Here is a 20,198-nt window from a genome sequence, read left to right as displayed (position 1 = left end):
AGGCGCTTCCTTACCGCAAGAACTCTACCAGGCACTGGGTTGCCTGGGCCGCGTACGTCTCTTCGATAGTGACGAATGTAAATACAGCCACCAAGAGCTCAATGTTAGCCGCGCACGCGCGGGTGGCACCTCGGGAGCAGGAATGGGGCAGAAAAGGTTGCAATTCATGGTCACTACCATGTCACAGTTCCCATCGAAACCCATGGGTACTATCATACAGAAAAAGAAGAACCCAAACGCCCCAGGCCCCCTGAGCCATTGAAAGAGCATGAGCAACTTGACCAGCCTTAGTATCCCGCCCGCCTCAGCCTCTCCTTCTCGTCCAGCAGCGTCTCGCCCTCGCGGTCGTGGTGCTCAACCTGGACTTGCGCCTCGCCGCGCTTCTCGTCGTCGAGGACCGTGTCGCCAGGCGTGGCCATGCGACCGACCTCCTCGACGACAGTGTGGTCGACGTCTGGGCGGCCCTCGATGGCGCGCAGCACCTCAAAGAGCGGCCGGGCCTGCACAGGCCAAGCGACATCGCCGCGCAGGATCTTCTTGGCGGTGATGCCGCGCTCGTTGTAGAAGACGCTGTTGGCGTCGGCACGGCTCATGATGATGGTGCCGTCGATCTGAACGCCCGCCCACAGCCCGCGGCTCTTCATGTAGCTCCACATGGGGCGCACCGTCTTGGACAGCGCGGCGTCGACGCTGCCGCCCGTGCCCACGGGGCCGACGGCGATGGATGCCTCGCCGCCGAGCGAGACGCGAGGGTTGGTGAAGGCACTGACCTGCGCCGGTGTGTTGAGCACGCACACGCAGTCGTAGACGTCGAGGCCCAGCATGAAGCCCGCACCCACCGTCGAAACGACAAACGACGATGGCGGCGACCACGTGCCATCGGCGCGACGGGCCACGACAACGCCCGAGCCGGCCGCCAGGGAGCCGTGGAAGGCGCCCGCGCGGATCACGTTGAAGATGGCGAGGCCGGCGCACTCACGGAGCACCGCGTCGGGAATCTGGACCATGGACTTTTTGGTGATGCCCGTGGGATGCATGGGGCCGTCGACCGTCGGGGGCTGAGGCGCGCCAAGGCCTGGAGGACACACATGTTAGGATCTCGGTTGCCGGTAACGTACTAATACTACAGACAAAGGGCACTCACTGGTAAAGGAGTGAAGGATGCGGGCCGCCTTGTTGCACTCCTTCTCCATGCTCGTGGGCCACCAGCCCTCGGCGCCGATGACGTTGGCGGCCTTGTTCAGCGACCACCCGGCCTTGCTGGTGATGCTGTGGAACTTGCGGTTGAAGGCCGAGGGCTGCTTGGTCGGAGACGGGGATGGGCCCGCATGGCCAGTCTGGAACGGGTCGACGTTGGCGTTGAAAGTCGAGCTCGGCGTCGGCCTCTGCGAGGGCGTGTAGCCCGGGAGTTGCGCTTGTGCGACCTGCTCGTTGTAGACGGGGTAGACTGTCATTGCGTAGGTCGCCGGCACGAGTAGTGGTGGAGAGAGAAGGTTTGTAAGTGGTCAATGTTGAAGCTATTCGGGGTTCAATGCCTGTCGTGTCGTGGTGTTGGAGGTGGTTGAGCGATGCCAGTGCTTGCACGTTCTGCTGTTCCATCTCGACAAGACACCCCGAGATGCATCAGCTTATATGCCCAAATCTCTCGCAGACCATCGCCATGCCCGGCCGGTGCGCGCGCTCGGGTCTCGCTTCCATATCGCGATGCGCAACCAGCTCCGCCTGTAGTGGCCGCCCTCCGTCGTCAGCGAAGCCTGAAGCGGCACAGCGCGTTCGCGGCCGACGTGGCGCAGGAATCGACGTGGGCTACAAGGGCTATGGTGCGCTACAGGAGGCACTGGGAGGGTTTCCGTCGGTCGTCACCAAAGTAAGGTAGCTGTGAAACAGCACTCCCCCTCGAAAACGAGCGGATGCGAGCCAGCGAATGCGAGCCTCGCTCCGCGACGCCACGCGAAAGGCCGAGGGCGAGCTTGGTGACGACGAAAGTTTATGTAATCGGCCAACACGCAATCCTCTGGAAGGAGGTCTGCATGAACAGACAAGACAGCCGCCACGATTGTTGTCGACCGCTCCGCTGCGTGACGGACAGCTGCCAGGGTTCAAGCAACCTTATTATCCTAATGCGTCACGGTCGTGGCTCAGTGACAGCCGACGACGCATGACCAGACTCGTGGCATTTGTGCGTCGTCAGCCTACGGCACACGATCTTCGAGGCGGTCATCGTGCTCTCCAGGCGGCTGACGCGTCGATGAATCGGCGCCGCAGCAACGGCGTCACGAAAGAGGCGTCAGTCACCTGCAATGGCAGAAACACATCTCAATACCTAGCCGCACGGCAATCAGAAGAGTGCTTGGACAGTTGGAATCGTGCAAATCTAGCGAGTGCTCCCTTACGGGCCGATTGACTGTTGGGTAAGGGATTAACTACCGCGTCCATCCGAATGCGCACTCCCAATGCATTTTGGCTACATAGTCACTAATAACCCGATTGTGTTCAACGAACCAAGTCTTCGTGGCTCAGTTGGTTAGAGCGTTGGTCTCATATGTGCTTACATGTGATCAGATTTACTCTGGGCCATCCAAAGGTCGTGAGTTCGAGTCTCACCGAGGACATTAATTTTTTGCTTTTGCCTCTTCTCTCTCCATCCACTTCGTACTTGGACCAATATAGAGGAGATTTCGCGAGACTTCGCAACAACAGCTACGTACGGTCCATAGCGTATTGTTGGAAATGTGGCTTTTCTTTTTTCGCCTCTCCCTCTGGTATTTTCAACGCCACTCATTGACCGTCGTCACATAAGCTCATATGGTGTCTTCCAGGGACTCAAAAGATCTTCGAAGTCAGGACACACCAGCTCAATGACCGGGCTGGTCAATCGAACATTCTCTACCATCCAAAGACCCAACGGCGTTCTCGCCCTGTTCCTGAGTAAATTTTGGGTGCCTGCCAAGTACTTTGTTCGATGGGCAAAACTGCCAACTCGCGACCACCATCCATCAATATGCAACCGCTGATTGCCTCATGGGTGACGCAGTATGTTCCTAGAGGGGCACCATTGGAAAAGAAATGGGATCAGCCCAACGTCGTCGAACCAGTCGCGGATTCAGAAAATTTGCCATTAATAGGTCCTGTCTAACGGTATAGGCAACACCAGCAATGCGTACGTAATACAAGAAACCTAAGACATCCACCCACCAAGATCCGACAGCCCAAAATGTACATGTCGCAACCGTTGCTTACAAAACGTCCCACCGTCCGCTTATAGCGCTACCATGCCCGCACCGACAAGACCGGCGACGAGCATGTAAGCGCCGATGGCGAAGTCACCGACGGAAAAGAAGGGACCCATCGGGGTGAAGGAGCCGGCCGCACTGTCCGAAGACGTGGCCTTGGCGCCGCCACCGCCGACAGGGGCCGTCGCCGTGGCGACCTTCTTGTTGATATCGCTGGCAGTGGCCAGCTTGGAGTCGCAAGAGGAGTCCTTGTTGGGGCTTTGGGTCGTGGCCTGACCCTTGAAGTCGCAGGCATCCTTGGCCTTGTTCAGCTTAGAGTAGTAAGCGTCGAGGACATAGTTGAGCTTGTCGGCGTCGGAGCACATGCTGTAGGCGCCGTAGACACCGGTGGTGGCGTTGCCCTGGATGGCCGTGCAGATAGACGCGTCGGCACCGCAGATGAAACCGAACATGGCGCCGTACTTCTTGGGGTCCAGGTCCTTGGAGGCGACGCACGAGCGCGACTTGGTCATGCAGTCGCAGAGCGACTTGTCGGGCGTGGGCGGCAGCTCAGAGTTGGCCCTCCACGTGTTGGTCAGGTCGGGGCATTTGGCAGGCTTGGCCGTCGGGTTGTACTGGTCCTTGTCAACACCCTTGGGGTCGGCCTTGGCCACCTGGTCCTTGAGCTTGCCGAAGTCCTTTTGCTTGGTAGCCTTGCCGTTCTTGACCTCGACCAGACCTGTCGGACGTTAGCGCGGGTAACCAAGCCGTCTCACAATAAATCAACAACTCACCATAGTCGTTGGCCTCCTGGAAGTACATGTAGACGATGCCGCCGGAGAAGACTTTAGTCATCTCGTCATTGTACAGGGCGCCAGTCTCTTGGAAGATGCGGTTGGCAGCACCGTCGGGTAGGTTGCAGCCGTATTCGGCAAAGAAGACGGGGACCGAGTAGTCCTTGAAGAACTTGGCCTGCTCGCTATAACCCGACTTTTGCATGTCGCTCTCGCCGCACCACGAGTAAATGTTGTAACCCCAATAGTCGATCGAGTCTTCGGCCTTACCGCAGTTGAAGTAGTCGGCGATCTCAACACGGATGTCCTTGTCGTCATTTGCGGCGTAGCCAACGCCCATCCAGCGGGAGTCCTTCTTGTTCTTGATGTAGGCCTTGGTGTCGCGGACGGCGGCCTTGACGAAGGCTGAGGCGCCCGTGTTGGTCTTGTTGTTGCTGACCTCGTTACCGGCAAAGAAGCCGATAACGTTGGAGTACTTGCCCATCTCGTCCACGACCTTTTGGTAGCGAGTGAAGAGCTCCACGTTCCACTGGGGGTTATCGCGGTTGATGGACAGGCTGGGCTCGCTCAGGTCCGAAATGACGTAGATGCCGGCCTCGTCGAGCAGCTTCATGCAGGCCGAGTGGTCGGAGTCGGGGTTGATGGCATAGGTGCGGATCGTGTTGGTGCCGAGCTCCTTGAGCAGGGGCACGTCGCGCTTGCAAGCCGTCGCATCGGACAGCGGGTCGACGTACTTGGTCGTCTTGTCGCTGGTGGCGCCGGCGGCAGCCGTGTCCTGCTGGTAGGCGACGCCCTTCATGAAGAACTGGGTGCCATTCTTGTAGAAGAGCTTGGAGCCCTTCATCTCAATGGGCTGCAGATCGGCAAGGGCACTCCCCGCGAGGGCGAGGAGCGACACCGAAAGCTTCGTCAACGCCATGGCGCGCGGCGTGAAAGCACAATATATGACAATGCGGAGCGGGCGGAGCAAGTCGGCTGTCGTTCGAACTGTCGTCGGCGACGCGGAGTTGAGGGGGGAGGAGAGAGACGAAGAGAGAGCTAGCAAACAAAATACCGTGAATGAGTGACGGGAAGTAGTGAGGCGAGCCCCAATTAGATTCAAAGAAGAAAGGAAGATGGGGGACGGGAAAGGCAAGACGGCGCTTTGTTCCCAAGCGAGTGTTTTGTCGGTTGGAAAGGAAGAGGAGGAGGAGGCGATGGCATGGTCTCGTCAAGTGGTGAGGTACTGTACGGCCAAGCGGGCTGTTCGGCCTCCCGCCCAGAAGCCCCTAGCGTGGACCGCCACTGGAAGCGAATTTGGTCGGAGCCCCTGTCCACGGAGGCGCAGCAGGGCTGGCCAGGGGCCATGAAGCTTGTTCCGCCAGCGCTGTCCAATCACGCGGCCCCGTCAGACAAGGTCATCTCACCACGCCCAGCCGCGAGCGGTGGCGCGACCCTGACTCGCACCGTGGGGGGGCAGCCGAGGGCTATCAGCAGCCGTCCAAGATTCTGGACGCAGGGTGCTAGTCGGGGCGGGCCCAAGGCTCCCTGTATACAGTGCGCCGGCCGCGACTGAGATGGCGGCGGTTGCGGTGGGAAAAGGGGCTGCTTCCCCACCGCGCATCTCCCTCGCCATCCATGGATGCCAGAGGTCTGATCTGATCTGATGGCGTTCGCCTCTTTCTCTCGCGCACCAGACCGTAGCAGTCGTGGATCCTCACAGTTTCAGCATTGGCTGGCCCACTCCGACCCCGTCGTCGTCACTCGTTTCAGCAGTCGCGGAGCACATCAGCATCGTCCCGCAGGCTGATGGGCGATGATCCGTCGCCAATCTTTATTTGGACCGCTGCCAACCCGTCCGTCCGTAGGTCACTTACTTCTTCGCAACCTGTGCCGAGCGACCTTCGACGACCCTGTCATCCACCAGTCAGTCCATCGTCCAAGCAGCGCCTCCATGGACCTGCGCATCTGGCTCTTGTTCCCTGTCCATAACTACCCCATTGCGGTGCGGAGCCACCGCAGCACCACCGTCACAATTTCATGCCGCCTCATGTTCGCCCCTTGCCTCTGCACTCGCTGCCTTGGCGCCGTCGTGTCGCGCCCGCGCCCGCGCCCGCCCACCGCTTCGTGACGCAAAGTCTGGGCGCAGGGAGCGCAAGATGTCGACCAACTCCTCTTGTCGGCTCCCTCGCCTGTTGCGGGTGACACACTCGTCCGTCTCAGCCAGGTGCTCACTCCAGGATAGGATGTCCACCAGCTGCCACGTGCAGGCTCTGTCGTGCTCGCCTGCAGCACGCGCAACGAGTCCGACTCAGCGGCCTCTGATCTTGTAGTAGAAGCTGCCAACACCGTAAAGCACATGGTCCCATATCTGGTATGTCTTATGCCACAAGTTGGCGTCTGCCTCCCTCTGCCTCCTGTCCCGCCGTTCGTCGCCTGGCCGGCTGTCTGGGTGGTAGTGCCCGTCGTGATAGTAGAGTCGTGTCATTGCGTCGCGCCTTGGGCAAGCTCGTCTCACGTCTTGGACGTTTGTCTGGTACTACGGGCGCGGCTGGCCTCTTCCTGGCGAAGCGTCTCCTTTAATAGCCCGGCCAGGGCTCAAGCCGGAGTCTCGTTCCGCCCGTCGAGGCTGATCACACCTCGTGCGCTCGCCGGCCTGGCGACCACTCTGGCGTGAATTGTAGTTGCCCTGTGCCCCGGATCCGTGACCTCCGCCCCGTAGCTTCGCCCCCCACAGCCCCGATCAGGCGGCAGGCTGCGAGCTGCCTGTGCAGGCGCACCGCAAGCCCTCAAATGGGTCACTCGACGCAGTGCTGCTGCTCATCACGCCGCTGGCTGCAGTTGGCCCGCGGGACTGAGTAGTGAGTACTAACGTTGCTGTGCCACCTGCTGTGGGTGGTCAGCGGGTGGCAAGGCATGCGGTCGCATATCGCCCGTACCTTTAGTACGCAACATGCAACCCACCAAGTCTCATGGCGACATGCTCTTATTACCTAGGTAAGTATCCTTTGTCCTGACCGCCATTGCCGCTCTCGTTGCCCTCCGCTTCTATCCACTCCGGAACTGGGCCGTTGCACGAAGCGTAGTTGCTCAGCACCAAACTGAGTCCTTGACTATCAGATGGCTCTTCCGTGAGGTATGCTCAACCTCATCGTGACGTCACATTTGCGATCCATGCATCACCGCAATGCCCGCCAAGACCTCCAGCCAGAACAAAATCAACTGGAATGACCGTGGAATTATTGGAATCAAATGCCTGAGTTCGGTTGGACGTCAGAAAAGCCGTGCGTGCGCTGCTCAACACGAGGCATCAACGCAAGCCCAAGCCAAGCAAGATACGACACCGAACCATAAGAGCACCCAAAGGCTGTTCACGCTCTTTGGATAACATGAACTGGTGGCTGCCGAGTCTTGGTGTTGCCTACTTTGTAGTTGTTCCGCGAGACTCCCTGTGCAAATGCCGATCGAGATCTGTGTACTCGGCGATCACCCATCAAGCCTGCATCGGGACCACCCTGCAGAATGGCACCAAATAAAGCCTTCACTCCCTAATGCCACCCGGTTTAATGTAATTCTAACGGACCCGGTGGCTCCCACGCCGGTCTCATACATGAGCTTTGCGGAGCTGGCTGCATATTTTGCTCCCATCAAGTATGGCATCGCCATGATGTCATGTCCTGCTAGCCAACTTATATCATATATAGTCGTCCTGCCGAAGTAACCTGACCCGAGCCGCCTTGGTAGCCTCACCCATGGTTGAGCACACTTTTATACAGAACACAACCACCATGTCTACGAACCAGAACCGCAAGGCCCCCGGCGCCGGCACCAAGGTACGTGCTGCACGAGTCTGAAGAGGCGATCGCCGGCTGACAACATATTCGCAGGTCGACCTCGGTCGAAATGCTCCCGTGACCGAAGAAGGCGCCGGCTATGTCGCCCCTGAATCACTCGCTGCCGAGTCGTCACAGAGTGGCGGCGAGTTCGGCGCCAACCGGCACGGCCATCCCGACAGCACATCTCCCAGCACCGCCCAGTCCGGCACAGGATCGGGGCATGATAAGAGTCCCGCAGCCGGCGGGAACGCAGGCACCGCCCCTAGTTACGTCTCCAACCAATACACTGGAGACTCCAGCGGGCCGCACGGCAAGAACCTCAAAGCTGGGGGCTTCGATGACTCCAAGGTCAAGGACGGCCTCAAGATGGCTCTCGAGTCAGACCCTGGTTCCAAGAACGACCCCAGCAGACTAGCAGAAGAACGTTTTGAGCTGCGTGACGCGGCGGGGCCCAGAGTCTCTGGGCACAAGGACACTGAGCTATCGACGGCCACCAAATATGATGGCCTTGATCGAGAGACAGCTTTATAAGACGGCTGCATGTCGTACTTGCGCAGGATCGCCCCATTGTAACCATAATAGCATGATAAATGAACATTCCATCTCGAATCCTTTGACGAAGGTTGGGAGACGAGGTGTAGCGTGGACGGCCGTAGATATACCTATTGGCCCGGCATTAGCGATGGCGGTGACACTGGCAGGCTTACACGGGTCTCTTATATGGCTGCCTGGTGCCTCCCGCGGCGTCGCACCCACATAGCACCCGCAGGGGTGGCCAACACAGATACGTGGGTTCGCCGCCTAGGCATCAGCATTCGGTCGCCCGGCTGCTTATATTGACGGCGGCTGCAGCGCTCAATCCTCCCCGCTTCGGAACGCATCTGCAGCAGCATGAGGGCCGTCGCCAGTACACAAGAGTACGGCGATATTGGGATGACAAGCAACCTGAAGTAAGCACCGCATCGATGAGGCCCGAAGCTGCACCTTCTTGTGCAAAGTGCTGACAGTAGCAGCTGGACCTGCGTGCTTTGCATCGTACAAACTTGCCTTTCGCTGCTCCAGCAGAGCCAAGACGGCTGGTCGAGACGCATAACACGCGTGTTCGAGCAACTTGGCAGAAGCGACGAGTCGACCATGTCCTCCGGCGGTGCGACTCCGATGACGATGTCGGGCCCTTCGGACGCTTCCTCGGCGAACACATCCCCAAGAGCGATGGTTTATAGCAACACGACCAGCCCAGCATCGTGTCATGTGGAGACGAGACCGGCGACCGCCCTCCCATATCCCGACTACGTACCGGATGAGGGCGAGCTGGAGAGGCGACGGTTAGGAGAAGCCCAGCCACAACTCGTACCGACAGAGGTGTTTCTGAACAAGTACTTTGCCACGACGAGACCGAATGCTCGTTGAGGCGTGAGCGGATAGGTGTTTGGGAATTCACTACGACGGACGGGCTGGCTGTCCTGTGCCACACGACGACACGAGTCACGACACAACTCTGCTGCTTCTTGAGGCCAACATCATTTACTGTTAGCAACAGCGGACAGAAGGAACATGGGAGGTTTAGGCACTGGCGATACCATGTACATGTTGAATAGATTCCGGACCTCATTGCTCTCGTATAGGGTATGTTCGCATCTTTGACTGGCAGAGATTTCAAAACGCTAGCGGGACGCATGACGTCAAACGAGTGCTAGGCGGTAGTCAAAGTGCGAACAATGCTTCACCATGTGTTGAGCAGTACAGCATGTGCCGGGCAACGTTGTTCGTACACTCTGATTGATGCTGTGATAAGGCAGCTGCTACTCACTATTGCACTGCATGCCAGAGTTCATGATCAACCACTTCAAAGTTAGTTACTTCGCAGCCGCGCAGCAGGCACACTGACGGCGGTGGTGCTTCGTCGCTGACTCAACTCGGTACGGCCGACAGTGGCGATTGATCGCCCTCCTGCGCGCCATGACTGGCTGGCCCTTTTTTAGTTTGATGCCTGACATGGGGCCAATCTTATCAGCCAAAATTTTGATACGGCGCCCCACCAACAAAAAAAACCACCCCGCCTCGACGAGCCTGTTGCCGTCAAGTCTCAAGCCCTTCATCACCATCCCCACGGGCCGTCCTTTGTCGTTGCCCTGACCGCGTCTGCCCTTCGAATCAAGTATCAAGACCCGGACTGAGCATACACCAGCTGCGTTCTGCATCGGCCGCATCCACAGCGACCACCGCGCACGCTTTAGCCCCCGTCCTTCCTCTCCGTCCTGATCCGCCCAGACCGCCACAATGCCTTCCGCCTCCAAAGAAAAGAGACTCGCCAAGAAGGCCGCCGAGGGCAAGCTTGACAAGAAGTCGGGCAAGGCGGCCAAGGGAAAGAAGGAGGAGCCCCAGCTCGACGCCCACGGCAACCCCATCGAGGATGATGCTCCCGCCACCTCGGGCGACAAGCTCGACGAGGTGAAGCGCCTCGCCGACCAGATGGACCAGCACGGCATCTCGGATCGCGTCACCACCGGCGTCCTGGCCTCCACGCAAACCAGCAAGGACGTCAAGATCACCAGCACCAGTCTCGTCTTCCACGGTCGGGTCCTCATCACCGACTCGACGCTCGAGCTGTCCTTCGGCCGCCGGTATGGCCTGCTCGGCGAAAACGGCTGCGGCAAGAGTACCCTGCTCAAGGCCATCGCCGCCCGCGAGTACCCCATCCCCGAGCATGTCGACATATACCTGCTCAACGAGGGTGCACCCCCGTCAGAGCTCGGCGCCCTGGAATGGGTCGTCAAGGAGGCCGAGAACGAAATGGACCGTCTAGACAAGCTGGCCGAGCGCATGCTTGAAGAAGAGGGCCCGGAGAGCCCCGTCCTCATCGATCTCTACGATGTGAGTGTCGCAGCGCCGAGTAAGGAGCCCTGAACCCCAGCCACTGACAGTTTTGCAGCACATGGACAAGATGGACCCCTCAACCTTTGCCACCCGCGCATCCCTCATCCTGACTGGTCTCGGCTTCAACAAGAAGACCATCCACAAGAAGACCAAGGACATGTCTGGTGGCTGGAGGATGCGAGTCGCCCTCGCCAAGGCCCTTTTCGTGAAGCCCTCGCTGCTGCTTCTTGACGACCCCACCGCCCATTTGGACCTCGAGGCCTGCGTGTGGCTCGAGGAGTACCTTAAGAAATGGGAGCGCACCCTGGTCCTTGTCTCCCACTCCATGGACTTTCTCAATGGCGTCTGCAGCAACATGATCGATATGCGTCAGAAGCAGCTTCAGTACTACGGTGGTAACTACGACTCGTACCACAAGACGCGCTCCGAAAATGAGACGAATCAGATGAAGGCCTACACCAAGCAACAGGATGAAATCGCCCACATCAAGAAGTTCATTGCCAGCGCTGGTACATATGCCAACCTGGTGCGCCAGGCCAAGTCGCGCCAGAAGATTTTGGACAAGATGGAGGCCGATGGCTTCATCCAGCCCGTCGTCCCCGACAGAGTCTTTACCTTCCGTTTCGCCGACGTCGAGAAACTGCCCCCCCCCGTCCTATCGTTCGACGATGTCACCTTCTCTTACTCTGGCAAACCCGAGGATGACCTCTACCGCAGCCTCGAACTCGGCTTCGACATGGACTCGCGGACGGCTCTCGTCGGCCCCAACGGTGTCGGCAAGTCGACGCTGCTGCGCCTCATGACGGGCAAGCTGTCGCCCACCGGAGGTGCGGTCACTCGCCACACCCATCTGAAACTGGGCTTGTACTCGCAGCACAGTGCCGAGCAGCTGGACCTGACCAAGTCGGCCCTCGACTTTGTTCGCGACAAGTACAAGGACAAGTCGCAGGATTACCAGTTCTGGCGCCAGCAGCTGGGCCGTTACGGCCTCACTGGCGAAGCCCAGACCGCCCTTATGGGCACGCTGTCTGAGGGTCAGAAGAGCCGTATCGTCTTCGCCCTGCTCGCCATCGACGGCCCCAATATGCTGCTACTCGACGAGCCGACCAACGGTCTGGACATTCCCACGATTGACAGTTTGGCAGATGCCATCAACGCCTTTAGCGGAGGTGTCGTCGTCGTATCTCACGACTTCAGGTTAGTGAACCCTCTTCCCTTCCCTCAATAACACCACCACCATGTTGCGAGCGAAACCTGACTGCGTAACAGGCTGCTCGATAAGATTGCCAAGCAGATTCTCGTCTGCGAGAACCAGACCATTCAGACCTGGGACGGCTCCATTGGCGAGTACAAGAACTACCTGAGGAAGAAGATGATTTCGGCCGGAGCCGTATAAGGATGGGCGGCTTGATTGAATACTGGGATAGAGCATGGCACGCATAAATGGGTGGCTACATGGAACTAGCGGCGGCAGTCATCGGGAATGACAGCGACGAGCCGCATCAGGCATCGGCATGCCGCGATACCCTTATAGATGCGGGTTCATGCATTCATGACGGCTTATGCACGAATAGACTTGTTTGCGATAGCGCCGATATGCGCGAGGTAAAAAGTTGGAATGAAAATGATGTTCAATGCTTCTTTGTTGTGATTAGCCAGTGAGTCAGCCGGCGATGTGGTTGGATTTGACTCCACTGTCAACGCTACCAGACTGACATAAATTGTGTCCGGCCGCTCTACCGTTGTGAGACACGTTCGCCCTGCTACCACCAACTGTATACAACAGACGACAGCATGGCTGCTGCTATTGTGATACGATCAGCCACGGCCGCAGATCAGGACGCTATTGCTCGGATCCACTACGAGGCTTTGAATGCGTATCATGATTTCTATGCCGCGTTCTTCAGGACGCACCCCCGCGAGCTGCTAACCCAATCGACACGGCGCGCGTTCGCGGAGACGAATTTCACATTTTTGGTAGCGGAAGAGACGACAATCAATGGTTCGGAAACCGTTGGATTCATAAGATATAAAATTGTCCAGGCTCGTCCCGATAACGCTCAGGACGAGAAGAGCGTGGAGTCCTCACAGCCGTCGCTCCTTGCGCGGAAAGACCACCTGGAGCATATCTGGGAGAGATTCACCGAGAGGGAGAAGGAGATGGACGCATGCTACGAAGCGGCTGCTACCGGGAAGCGTCATTTTTGTAAGTGTCTCTCGGCACCGAAGACCCCATCAAATCCAAGCCCGTATCATGCTGAACGCGGTCGGTCGATGTAGTCGTCAACCATCTCATGGTACATCCTCGACACCAGCGAAGGGGTGTAGGCGGCATGCTACTGAGGGAGGTTACCGCGCGGTCTGATGACGAGGGCGTGCCGACGCTCATCGTTGCTTCGGCCGAGGCGCGCGGACTGTACGTGAGATGTGGCTTCGCCGTGCTGGGTGAATGGACCATTGATAATGGCTACTGGGCGGCTGAAATAGAGAGGCACGAGCAAGAGCTCGGCATAGGAGACTCTCGGGGGCTGGGGGCCAAGTTCAAAGGTGTCAAGGAAATTGAAGCTTACATGATTAGGGAGCCTCCTGCTGTAAGGTTGGCAGACGGTTAGGCCAGGAGGTCCCCTCATGCATGTCCAATAGAGCAATCCACAAATCCTGTGCAATCGAATCGATGTAATATTTGGCACATTATGCGAGGTAATACCCTCTTCTGTCTCAATGCTACGTCCACGATGGGTGATACGAAGGACCTAACGGATCTGTCTCAACCGTCATCCCCCCCCCTTCTCCTCCTCCCCCTTCTCCCATTTCGCCTCTCCTCTCATTTTCCCTCCTTTCAATGCCCTCGCAGCGATATGATGTTCCACCATCATATTCTCAACAGTATATGCATGAGCTCGGAGCAGAGCCTGGTATTCTTGTGGGACATCAGCTGGTTGGGAGACGCAAGAAACGTGGCGAAAACTTCTGTTCGAACGTTGGCATCCAAGCACCCGATCCTACTAATTATGAAGCGGCTGTACGAACTAATAGCTCTGTTGCAAAGCAAATGGCGCCCAGAAAATCGCATGGATGTGACCAAACTTGGGTAGAGCTACAGTCACGAATGGAAATATTGACCGGCTCACAACCTGACCTGACAGCAATGGGTCTCACAGAGTTTCGCGTACGTGGTTGACTTGCTCGTTCCGGTAGCGACGCCGGTGCCAACACCAGCCACACGAGAAAAGAGAGAAAAAAATGAGCAAGGCAGGTGCTACCAAATCGTGCAATATTTTGATCACCCCGTCCCCATCCAGCGTTGCTCCGAGGCCATGATCAGGCGATGCAAGGCGCCCCAACCGCCATCAAGTATCCAATTCTAGGTCTATCGTCTAAAGTTTAACAACAAATAATCAGTTCATCTGCGTCATGATGTCTATTCCCCCTGAGACAGGCATACGACAGCCCACTTGCCGTGCCAGGCCCATCGTCGTGCGCCGCTGTCGCCACCGCCACCCTCGGTCTTCCTGAGCTCCTCGTCCTTACCCGCCGGCAAACCGACTACGACATCAGCCTTGCAAGTGCGCAGAGACAAGACGTTGACGCCCGAGCCCTTGCCCATGGGCCCAAGGGCCTGTTGGAACGGCGTGGTTGGGTCCCAGTGAGCCTGCGGCTTGTTAGCAGCAGTACCAGTGAGTGAAATTTCCGGGTAGTACTGACATCGCCTGTGAGCTTGCGATAGTTGAGGTCACCCTTGAAAATGACGAGCTCGGCGCCCTTGAGATCGTCGTGAAGCTCGGGAGCCTCGTGGGGAAGCCGCCAGAAGCTGCCGCCAGCCGTCCAGTACCGGTTGGGGCGCATGACTAGCTGGCCCTCGGCGTGTCTGGTCGCCCAGTCCTGGAATACGAAGGAGAGGTCTTCAGCTTCCTTTTCGGAGAGGGGCTCCGGGATCTTGCCCTGAAGCTTCTCGTCCTCGGACTGCGTCTCGAAAAAGGTCTTGGGCTGAGAAATGGCGTTGAGAAGCGCCGAGAAGTCCCCCGGCAGGACGTCTGAGACGAACCACGGCATAGACTTGGGGCGCAACACAATCTGTGTGGCGAGTCCCGACGCGAGCAAGAAGCCAGCGAGGACAAGATCGACGTAGAGCTCGAAGCCGGCGTTGTCGAGCACAAAGTCGACGCGGCGCTCCTCCTGACCGTCGGCACGAGCCTTCTTGAGGATCTCATACGATGCCGGCAGGTCATTGATGAGGATGTTCTTCTCGGCAGCCTTGCGAGCCGCGCTGCCCTGCAGCTTCTGGATGTCCTCATACGTGAGGTTGGTGAGAAGGGACAGGTCCGTGGCATTGCCCCACAGGCAAATCTCGAAGAACTCGGTGAAGAGAAGTTTTTCGGCCTCCTCATCGTGAGTGGAGTTCTTGTCAGCCTGGATCTGCTCGATCAATTCTTTGTACCGCGAGGCCAGCTCCAGCACAGCGTTGCGTGACGTGCGGAAGGTGTCGATCTTTTGCCGGGCAAAGATGTCGTAGTTCTTCCAGTGCTTGGTGAGCGTGAAGAAGGTGCTGATTCGCCTGTACATGTAGCATTCAGAGAATAGCCAGGGGACGTCCAGCCAGCTGGGATTCCCGAGGTCCTGGATCTCCTTGTTGTAGGCAGCGATCTCTTCGGGGTAGCCGTCGTCGACTTCGATGGGACTGTTCAATGACCGCAGTTAGTATCAGAGGGCGGGTGTCGGATTTCCAGACGCGGCGCAACGTACGAGAGTTTCCGGTCGTGCTGAACCTCATATTTGAGAGCACCGAGCTGCTCGACAATCTTCTTGCCCTCAGCCTGCTTCTCGGGGTCGTCCGTCTTGGAGATGGCACGATAGACGTCGTCAACGGCACCAGTCTGCGCCGGTTAGCAACGAATGATGCAGGGACATGAGAAAATCCTCTGGATTGCTCACCAGTATGACAGGCCATCGCTGGCGGACCGAGTCGCTGGCAAAGGATGTCGGGTCACTGGTGACCGATTTGGCTGCCGGATGGCGCTGTCAGCGGGCTTTGGGCCTTCATGCACAGAGTTGGCACGTACGGGTCTTGGTATCAAACTCCATGGCTGCGATTCGACTTTGTTGCGTCTTTAAAGAGCAACGGCTGTGAGGAGTAGGAAGAGAAAGTCTGCTGGTTATTACAAGAGAGGGATGAGGTTGCGAAGTGAAGAAGCGTCACTCGCCGCGGGACCATTTTGGAGGCGTGGAGGGGCTTGCGACAAAATAAAGTGGAGACCCGTCTCTACAACCCGCTGTAGTTCCCTTCTCAATTGAAGGTTGGAGGGGCAAGAGGGGCAAGCGGTACATACGTGGTAGCTACAACCGACTGTACCTCTTACAATTTAGTGCTATTAATGTCGGAGTTGTATTTATTGTTTAGTAGAAGTGCCAACGTTACAGTCTGCGTTTCGCTACGCTGCGGCCCACGGCCACGTGCGGACCATCATGCCTCAATCCCGACGTCCCTCTCTCGGCGACCTCAACTCCTGCCTCGCTCGCTCCTCTTTCACGCAAGGACACGCCCGTCCTTCTATGATCAACGGCCATCTGCCGCTCGGCAATGGCGGCCAGTGCGCTCGCGCCGCCTCGTCGTCGCTGTCACTGCGCAACCAAAATGCCGCGCGTGGGTACTCCCATGTGGGCTCCGCGACGTCATACTGGAGATGCGACTGGGTCTTCTAGATTGTCGACTCAAACTTATCACGCACATCATTCGTCGCCTGGCCCATCTCAGCGCTGGACATGAATCTCTTCGAAACGAGTCGACTGGTGCTACGTACTGACAAGGCATCCGAGGCACTGTACATACGGTACGGTACGAGGGTTCGCTGGAAAACTCTTCACGAGATTGTGCCCTTAGTGTGGCACTGCCTGCACGTTGTGATCCGCGACGTCGTATTTGCTGCCCACCGGTCGACGGCCGGCTGCTCGATGCTCTAGCCAGTCACCCCGGGGATTGGCACGTTGACTTGCCCAAAATTGCACCATCTGGCGGTTTGTCCCGGCCACCCTTTGACCGCTAGTCTGCTGGCAGCCAACATGAGCACCCAAGCCCTTGCTCTCAACAAGTTGCCCAGGCTATTTGCAGATAGAAAGCCGGTGCACTTCTAAGTCGTAAAGTACTCAAGCTACATCGCAGAATGATGGGGCACGATGGGGCACGATGGCGTCGTATTGCATACAGCAGAAGACATCCAATCGAGCCCGCTTTTGAGTATACGTAAACGATTCCTACCAGATAGTAGCCAAGACCTGTCGTTCTGGACTTTGTTGCCCTCCAGTGCACTAATTGATCATCCAGACTCAGCGAACCTCAGGTGCCTCCTCCTGGTTTTTATTTTCCCCGGAAAGTGCAATCAATGTCTTTTGGCCGGGGTGAGGCACAACGCTAGCCATCTGTGCTGGTTGTCATCGGCCTCTCATCCAGTACGAAACTCCGGAGGCTGGTTATCGGTGTGGTGTCGTTTGTATTATTGTTGTTTTGCTTTGAGAGCTAGAAGGGCGGAGTGACATGAGTCTGCCATGTTTTTTTAAGCCTGGCCTCGGATACATGCAATATGGGACAGTTCTGCAGTAGATTGGTATGATCCGGTGAGCGACCCGGGCAAGGCACTGGACCAGGTAGCGGTACCTATACCCGCGTACCGTTATGTGGGATCTAGACGACCTCAAGTGGGCTGTAACTTACAGGTATGTGGATGAGTCGCTGCTGTCGGGGACCTCGCGATGTCACCGAGTACCATGACAACTGAATAGCTCTACAAAGATGAGACAAGCTATATTATTGCAACTTAAGTGTACTCCGTGTGTCTCGAAGACATGCTCCCAGTTTGAGCCACACTCCTGGGCCTGATTTCAAGTTTGCCAACATAATTCATTATTATCCGGGACCCCTCTGGCAACAATGGATCTCAGTGTCACAGGCTCTTGGTGTCGACACCATTACCGTCAGCAAAAACGTCCACGGACGTGGACTTGAACTTTCGCGCTGGTACGCCCTGCTGAAACAGCACATCCAACTCTGCAAAAGTTCGATCTTTAGGCTCAGGCAGACGGAAATATGTCCAAACGACACAAAGGAAGCAAATGCCAGCCCAGAAGAAGCCTGCTCTCCCGCGCCAATTCCATGCTGAAGGGTTCAACATATACGGGAAGATGATGCCGTTAATAATGGAGAAGAGGTTGTATGCGTTCCGCGACAGCACAATCGTCTTGGTGCGGAGCCGAGTCGATGACAGTTCGGATACTAGGGAGTAGCACACTGGTCCAACGGTCGAGTCGTATACAAACGTGTAAACAAGCAACATAGACCCAGTGGCCCAAGAAGCTGCCGAGTTATGCGCGCCGGCCAGGGAGATGAAGCCGACGACCAGAAGCAGAACGTTGAGGACCGCGAGGCCAACGACGTAGAGCGTTCTTCGCCCATATCGCGTCATAAGCCCCCACGAAAGAATGGTCCCCAGAGCTCCCAAGGCATACTGGCCGAGGGACATATTGAACGAGTTCGTGCCGGCCAGACCAGCCTGGGTGTAAAAGTAGGTCGAGTAGCCCATTAGGCCCGCGCCGCACAGATTCTGACACACCCACGTTATGCACACAATCTCCGTCCGACGGAGGTTGACGCCCTTGAAGCAGTCGAGGTAGCTTGTTCCAGCTTCCATCTCGCGCTCAAGCTCATTCGTATGCACCATCATGGCAACAGTTTCTTCGGCCGTGCAGTGCCCGTCGAAGTTGCCTCCAGTCAGTCTTTCCAACGCGACCGCCGCGTCCTTTGTTCTCTTCTGTCGAACTAACCACCACGGGCTTTCAGGCGCCAGGGCAACCCCGATCAAGATCGGGACAGGCCAAGCCCACTGCAGGGCAAAGGGGATACGGTATGCCCACTCATCTGACCTCTCCACGAACCCACGGAGGACTCCAGAGGCAAGGAGCTGTCCCATGACCCAGCAGAGGTTGACATACGTAGTTAGATAGCATCTCAGGACAACAGGACAAACCTCGGAGGCGTAGGTGACGGTTGCCGTCTGATAGGCTCCGAGGGGGATGCCTAGAAGTAGCTCGCCGACAAGCAGGGTTGGGAGGTTTTGAGCGAAGAAAGTGATGAAGATGAAGGCAATGACCAGGCTGAGGGAGCCGAGCATCGTTTTTCTATAACCAAATCGCTCTATAATGATTCCATTTGCGAAGAGCCCCGTAATCTGGCCCACGCTGACAGCATTGCTCAGGCCGGCCTGCCAGGCAGCTGTAAGTTGATATGTGCCGTCGGGCTGAAGGGTCCCGAACTTCTTGTTGAACTCTGGATAGGCGTAGAAGGACCCCAGGAGGACGAGGTCGTACCCCTCCATGACGATTGCGGTAGAGAAGAGGATGGACCAACCAATTGCACGTGGATACATCCTTATACCCTCTGCCAGGGTCATAGAATGCTCCTTTGCTGTCGCAATCTTGGCATCGTTTATGGTGGTGGCAAAGTCGGCATCCTTTTCAGTCATCTGTTCCAGGGTTGCCGACTTGATATTATTCGCGCCTGTCTTTTCGACGTCCTGAGTGTCCTGGGTGGAGGGCATGGCTGATTAGTGGTCAACGTACCAGCCAGATAGTGCTGCTACGACAAACACCAGGACAACTTGAATATTTGGAAGGTAGGAAGGCAGAACTTGAGGTTTAATGTTGTCCATCGAGCCGTCGTCACAATGCATCGACTATTTATAGCCGCCTGGCGACACTCTATGCCTCTGGGAAGAGTCCATGATACGGAAGGCTGTGCTCTGTAAGATCCGTGCCTGTACGACGTACGAGTTGGCCAACGGCTCTCTCATCCCGAATTCTAGAGTCTAGATCATGGAGAAGAAGCGGGGTTCCCATGGCAGGGAGAGCACTTCCCCAGGTTGACGCCTGCAAGCAAGGTCGATGCCATCGGTGCGGGGGCCACGTAGTCTCGTTGTTGGTGAGTCGTCAATCCGGCATCGTCATTGAGGTGATGTGTCGAAAGGGGGGGGGGGCGTCACTCCGTACTCTGTTGGTGAGTCGATAGTCCGGCATCACCATTGACGTGATGCGTCCAAAGGGGGGGGGGGGGGCGTCACTCAGGTCAGTACGTACTTACAACACAGGGTCAGTTAGTTCTTCATAGTAGTCGCGTGATAGGCCCCGCCTGCCGCTGGAGGCGATCCCACGGGAAATTACCGTGTCTGGCAGGTACATGCACATGCCTTCCAGCCAGCAGCACCATAAACCTTAATAGTGGTAGTTCGTACCTAGATGGGTATTTCGTACCTAGTAGGTATGGTCCTGCCAACTGGTGGTCTCATGCAGCCGGCCAATTACCCTTTTTAGATGCATGAAATTCAGATTGCCAACCGGTACTCGCCTCACACGTGTAAGCAAAGCTTACTCATCGCAATGGGTGGTGGTGCACTTGGGGTTGATCGGGCCGAGATCGCTATATTACCCAGGTAAGTAAGGTACGAAGTACAGTACGA

General features: G+C 57.1%; 8 protein-coding genes and 1 non-coding gene across 9 annotated transcripts; 5 read left to right on the top strand and 4 right to left on the bottom strand.

The window, feature by feature from the left end:
- Positions 1-217: 217 nt before the first annotated feature.
- JDV02_004217 (uncharacterized protein) lies at positions 218-1,888 on the bottom strand. The gene is made up of 2 exons (XM_047985413.1): positions 1,145-1,888; positions 218-1,075 (listed from the first exon to the last, which is right to left on the bottom strand). The coding sequence occupies exons 1-2, from the start codon at positions 1,452-1,454 to the stop codon at positions 288-290; spliced, it is 1,098 nt and encodes a 365-aa protein (XP_047841390.1). The 5' UTR covers positions 1,455-1,888; the 3' UTR covers positions 218-287.
- A 617-nt stretch (positions 1,889-2,505) lies between these two features.
- Positions 2,506-2,612, top strand: JDV02_004216. Its single transcript has one exon. It is a non-coding gene; the product is annotated as a tRNA-Met (tRNA).
- Positions 2,613-3,097: 485 nt separating this feature from the next.
- On the bottom strand, positions 3,098-7,186 carry JDV02_004215 (uncharacterized protein). Its single transcript, XM_047985412.1, has 3 exons — positions 6,925-7,186; positions 4,007-6,871; positions 3,098-3,951 (listed from the first exon to the last, which is right to left on the bottom strand). Exons 2-3 carry the CDS (start codon positions 4,923-4,925, stop codon positions 3,260-3,262), a joined length of 1,611 nt encoding a protein of 536 aa, XP_047841389.1. The 5' UTR covers positions 4,926-6,871; positions 6,925-7,186; the 3' UTR covers positions 3,098-3,259.
- A 587-nt stretch (positions 7,187-7,773) lies between these two features.
- Positions 7,774-8,352, top strand: JDV02_004214 (uncharacterized protein; the record flags this gene model as incomplete). Its single annotated transcript, XM_047985411.1, has 2 exons — positions 7,774-7,818; positions 7,873-8,352. The coding sequence occupies 2 exons, from the start codon at positions 7,774-7,776 to the stop codon at positions 8,350-8,352; spliced, it is 525 nt and encodes a 174-aa protein (XP_047841388.1).
- A 360-nt stretch (positions 8,353-8,712) lies between these two features.
- On the top strand, positions 8,713-9,231 carry JDV02_004213 (uncharacterized protein; the record flags this gene model as incomplete). The annotated part of the gene is made up of 2 exons (XM_047985410.1): positions 8,713-8,771; positions 8,835-9,231. 2 exons carry the CDS (start codon positions 8,713-8,715, stop codon positions 9,229-9,231), a joined length of 456 nt encoding a protein of 151 aa, XP_047841387.1.
- A 682-nt stretch (positions 9,232-9,913) lies between these two features.
- Positions 9,914-12,335, top strand: ARB1 (ABC transporter ATP-binding protein arb1). Its single transcript, XM_047985409.1, has 3 exons — positions 9,914-10,695; positions 10,754-11,895; positions 11,968-12,335. Exons 1-3 carry the CDS (start codon positions 10,102-10,104, stop codon positions 12,092-12,094), a joined length of 1,863 nt encoding a protein of 620 aa, XP_047841386.1. The 5' UTR covers positions 9,914-10,101; the 3' UTR covers positions 12,095-12,335.
- Positions 12,336-12,460: 125 nt separating this feature from the next.
- JDV02_004211 (uncharacterized protein) lies at positions 12,461-13,398 on the top strand. Its single transcript, XM_047985408.1, has 2 exons — positions 12,461-12,904; positions 12,979-13,398. Exons 1-2 carry the CDS (start codon positions 12,493-12,495, stop codon positions 13,308-13,310), a joined length of 744 nt encoding a protein of 247 aa, XP_047841385.1. The 5' UTR covers positions 12,461-12,492; the 3' UTR covers positions 13,311-13,398.
- Positions 13,399-13,878: 480 nt separating this feature from the next.
- HRT2 (Hairy/enhancer-of-split with YRPW motif protein 2) lies at positions 13,879-15,881 on the bottom strand. Its single transcript, XM_047985407.1, has 5 exons — positions 15,759-15,881; positions 15,631-15,701; positions 15,442-15,572; positions 14,404-15,376; positions 13,879-14,350 (listed from the first exon to the last, which is right to left on the bottom strand). Exons 1-5 carry the CDS (start codon positions 15,778-15,780, stop codon positions 14,120-14,122), a joined length of 1,428 nt encoding a protein of 475 aa, XP_047841384.1. The 5' UTR covers positions 15,781-15,881; the 3' UTR covers positions 13,879-14,119.
- A 1,750-nt stretch (positions 15,882-17,631) lies between these two features.
- On the bottom strand, positions 17,632-19,966 carry JDV02_004209 (uncharacterized protein). Its single transcript, XM_047985406.1, has 2 exons — positions 19,374-19,966; positions 17,632-19,268 (listed from the first exon to the last, which is right to left on the bottom strand). The coding sequence occupies exons 1-2, from the start codon at positions 19,413-19,415 to the stop codon at positions 17,634-17,636; spliced, it is 1,677 nt and encodes a 558-aa protein (XP_047841383.1). The 5' UTR covers positions 19,416-19,966; the 3' UTR covers positions 17,632-17,633.
- Between the last annotated feature and the right edge of the window lie 232 nt (positions 19,967-20,198).

This window comes from Purpureocillium takamizusanense, chromosome 3 (assembly GCF_022605165.1).
Source record: "Purpureocillium takamizusanense chromosome 3, complete sequence".
Lineage (NCBI taxonomy): Eukaryota > Fungi > Ascomycota > Sordariomycetes > Hypocreales > Ophiocordycipitaceae > Purpureocillium > Purpureocillium takamizusanense.
The sequence above is the reverse complement of the archived record's forward strand: the minus strand, read 5'-3'. Positions and strand labels throughout refer to the sequence as shown.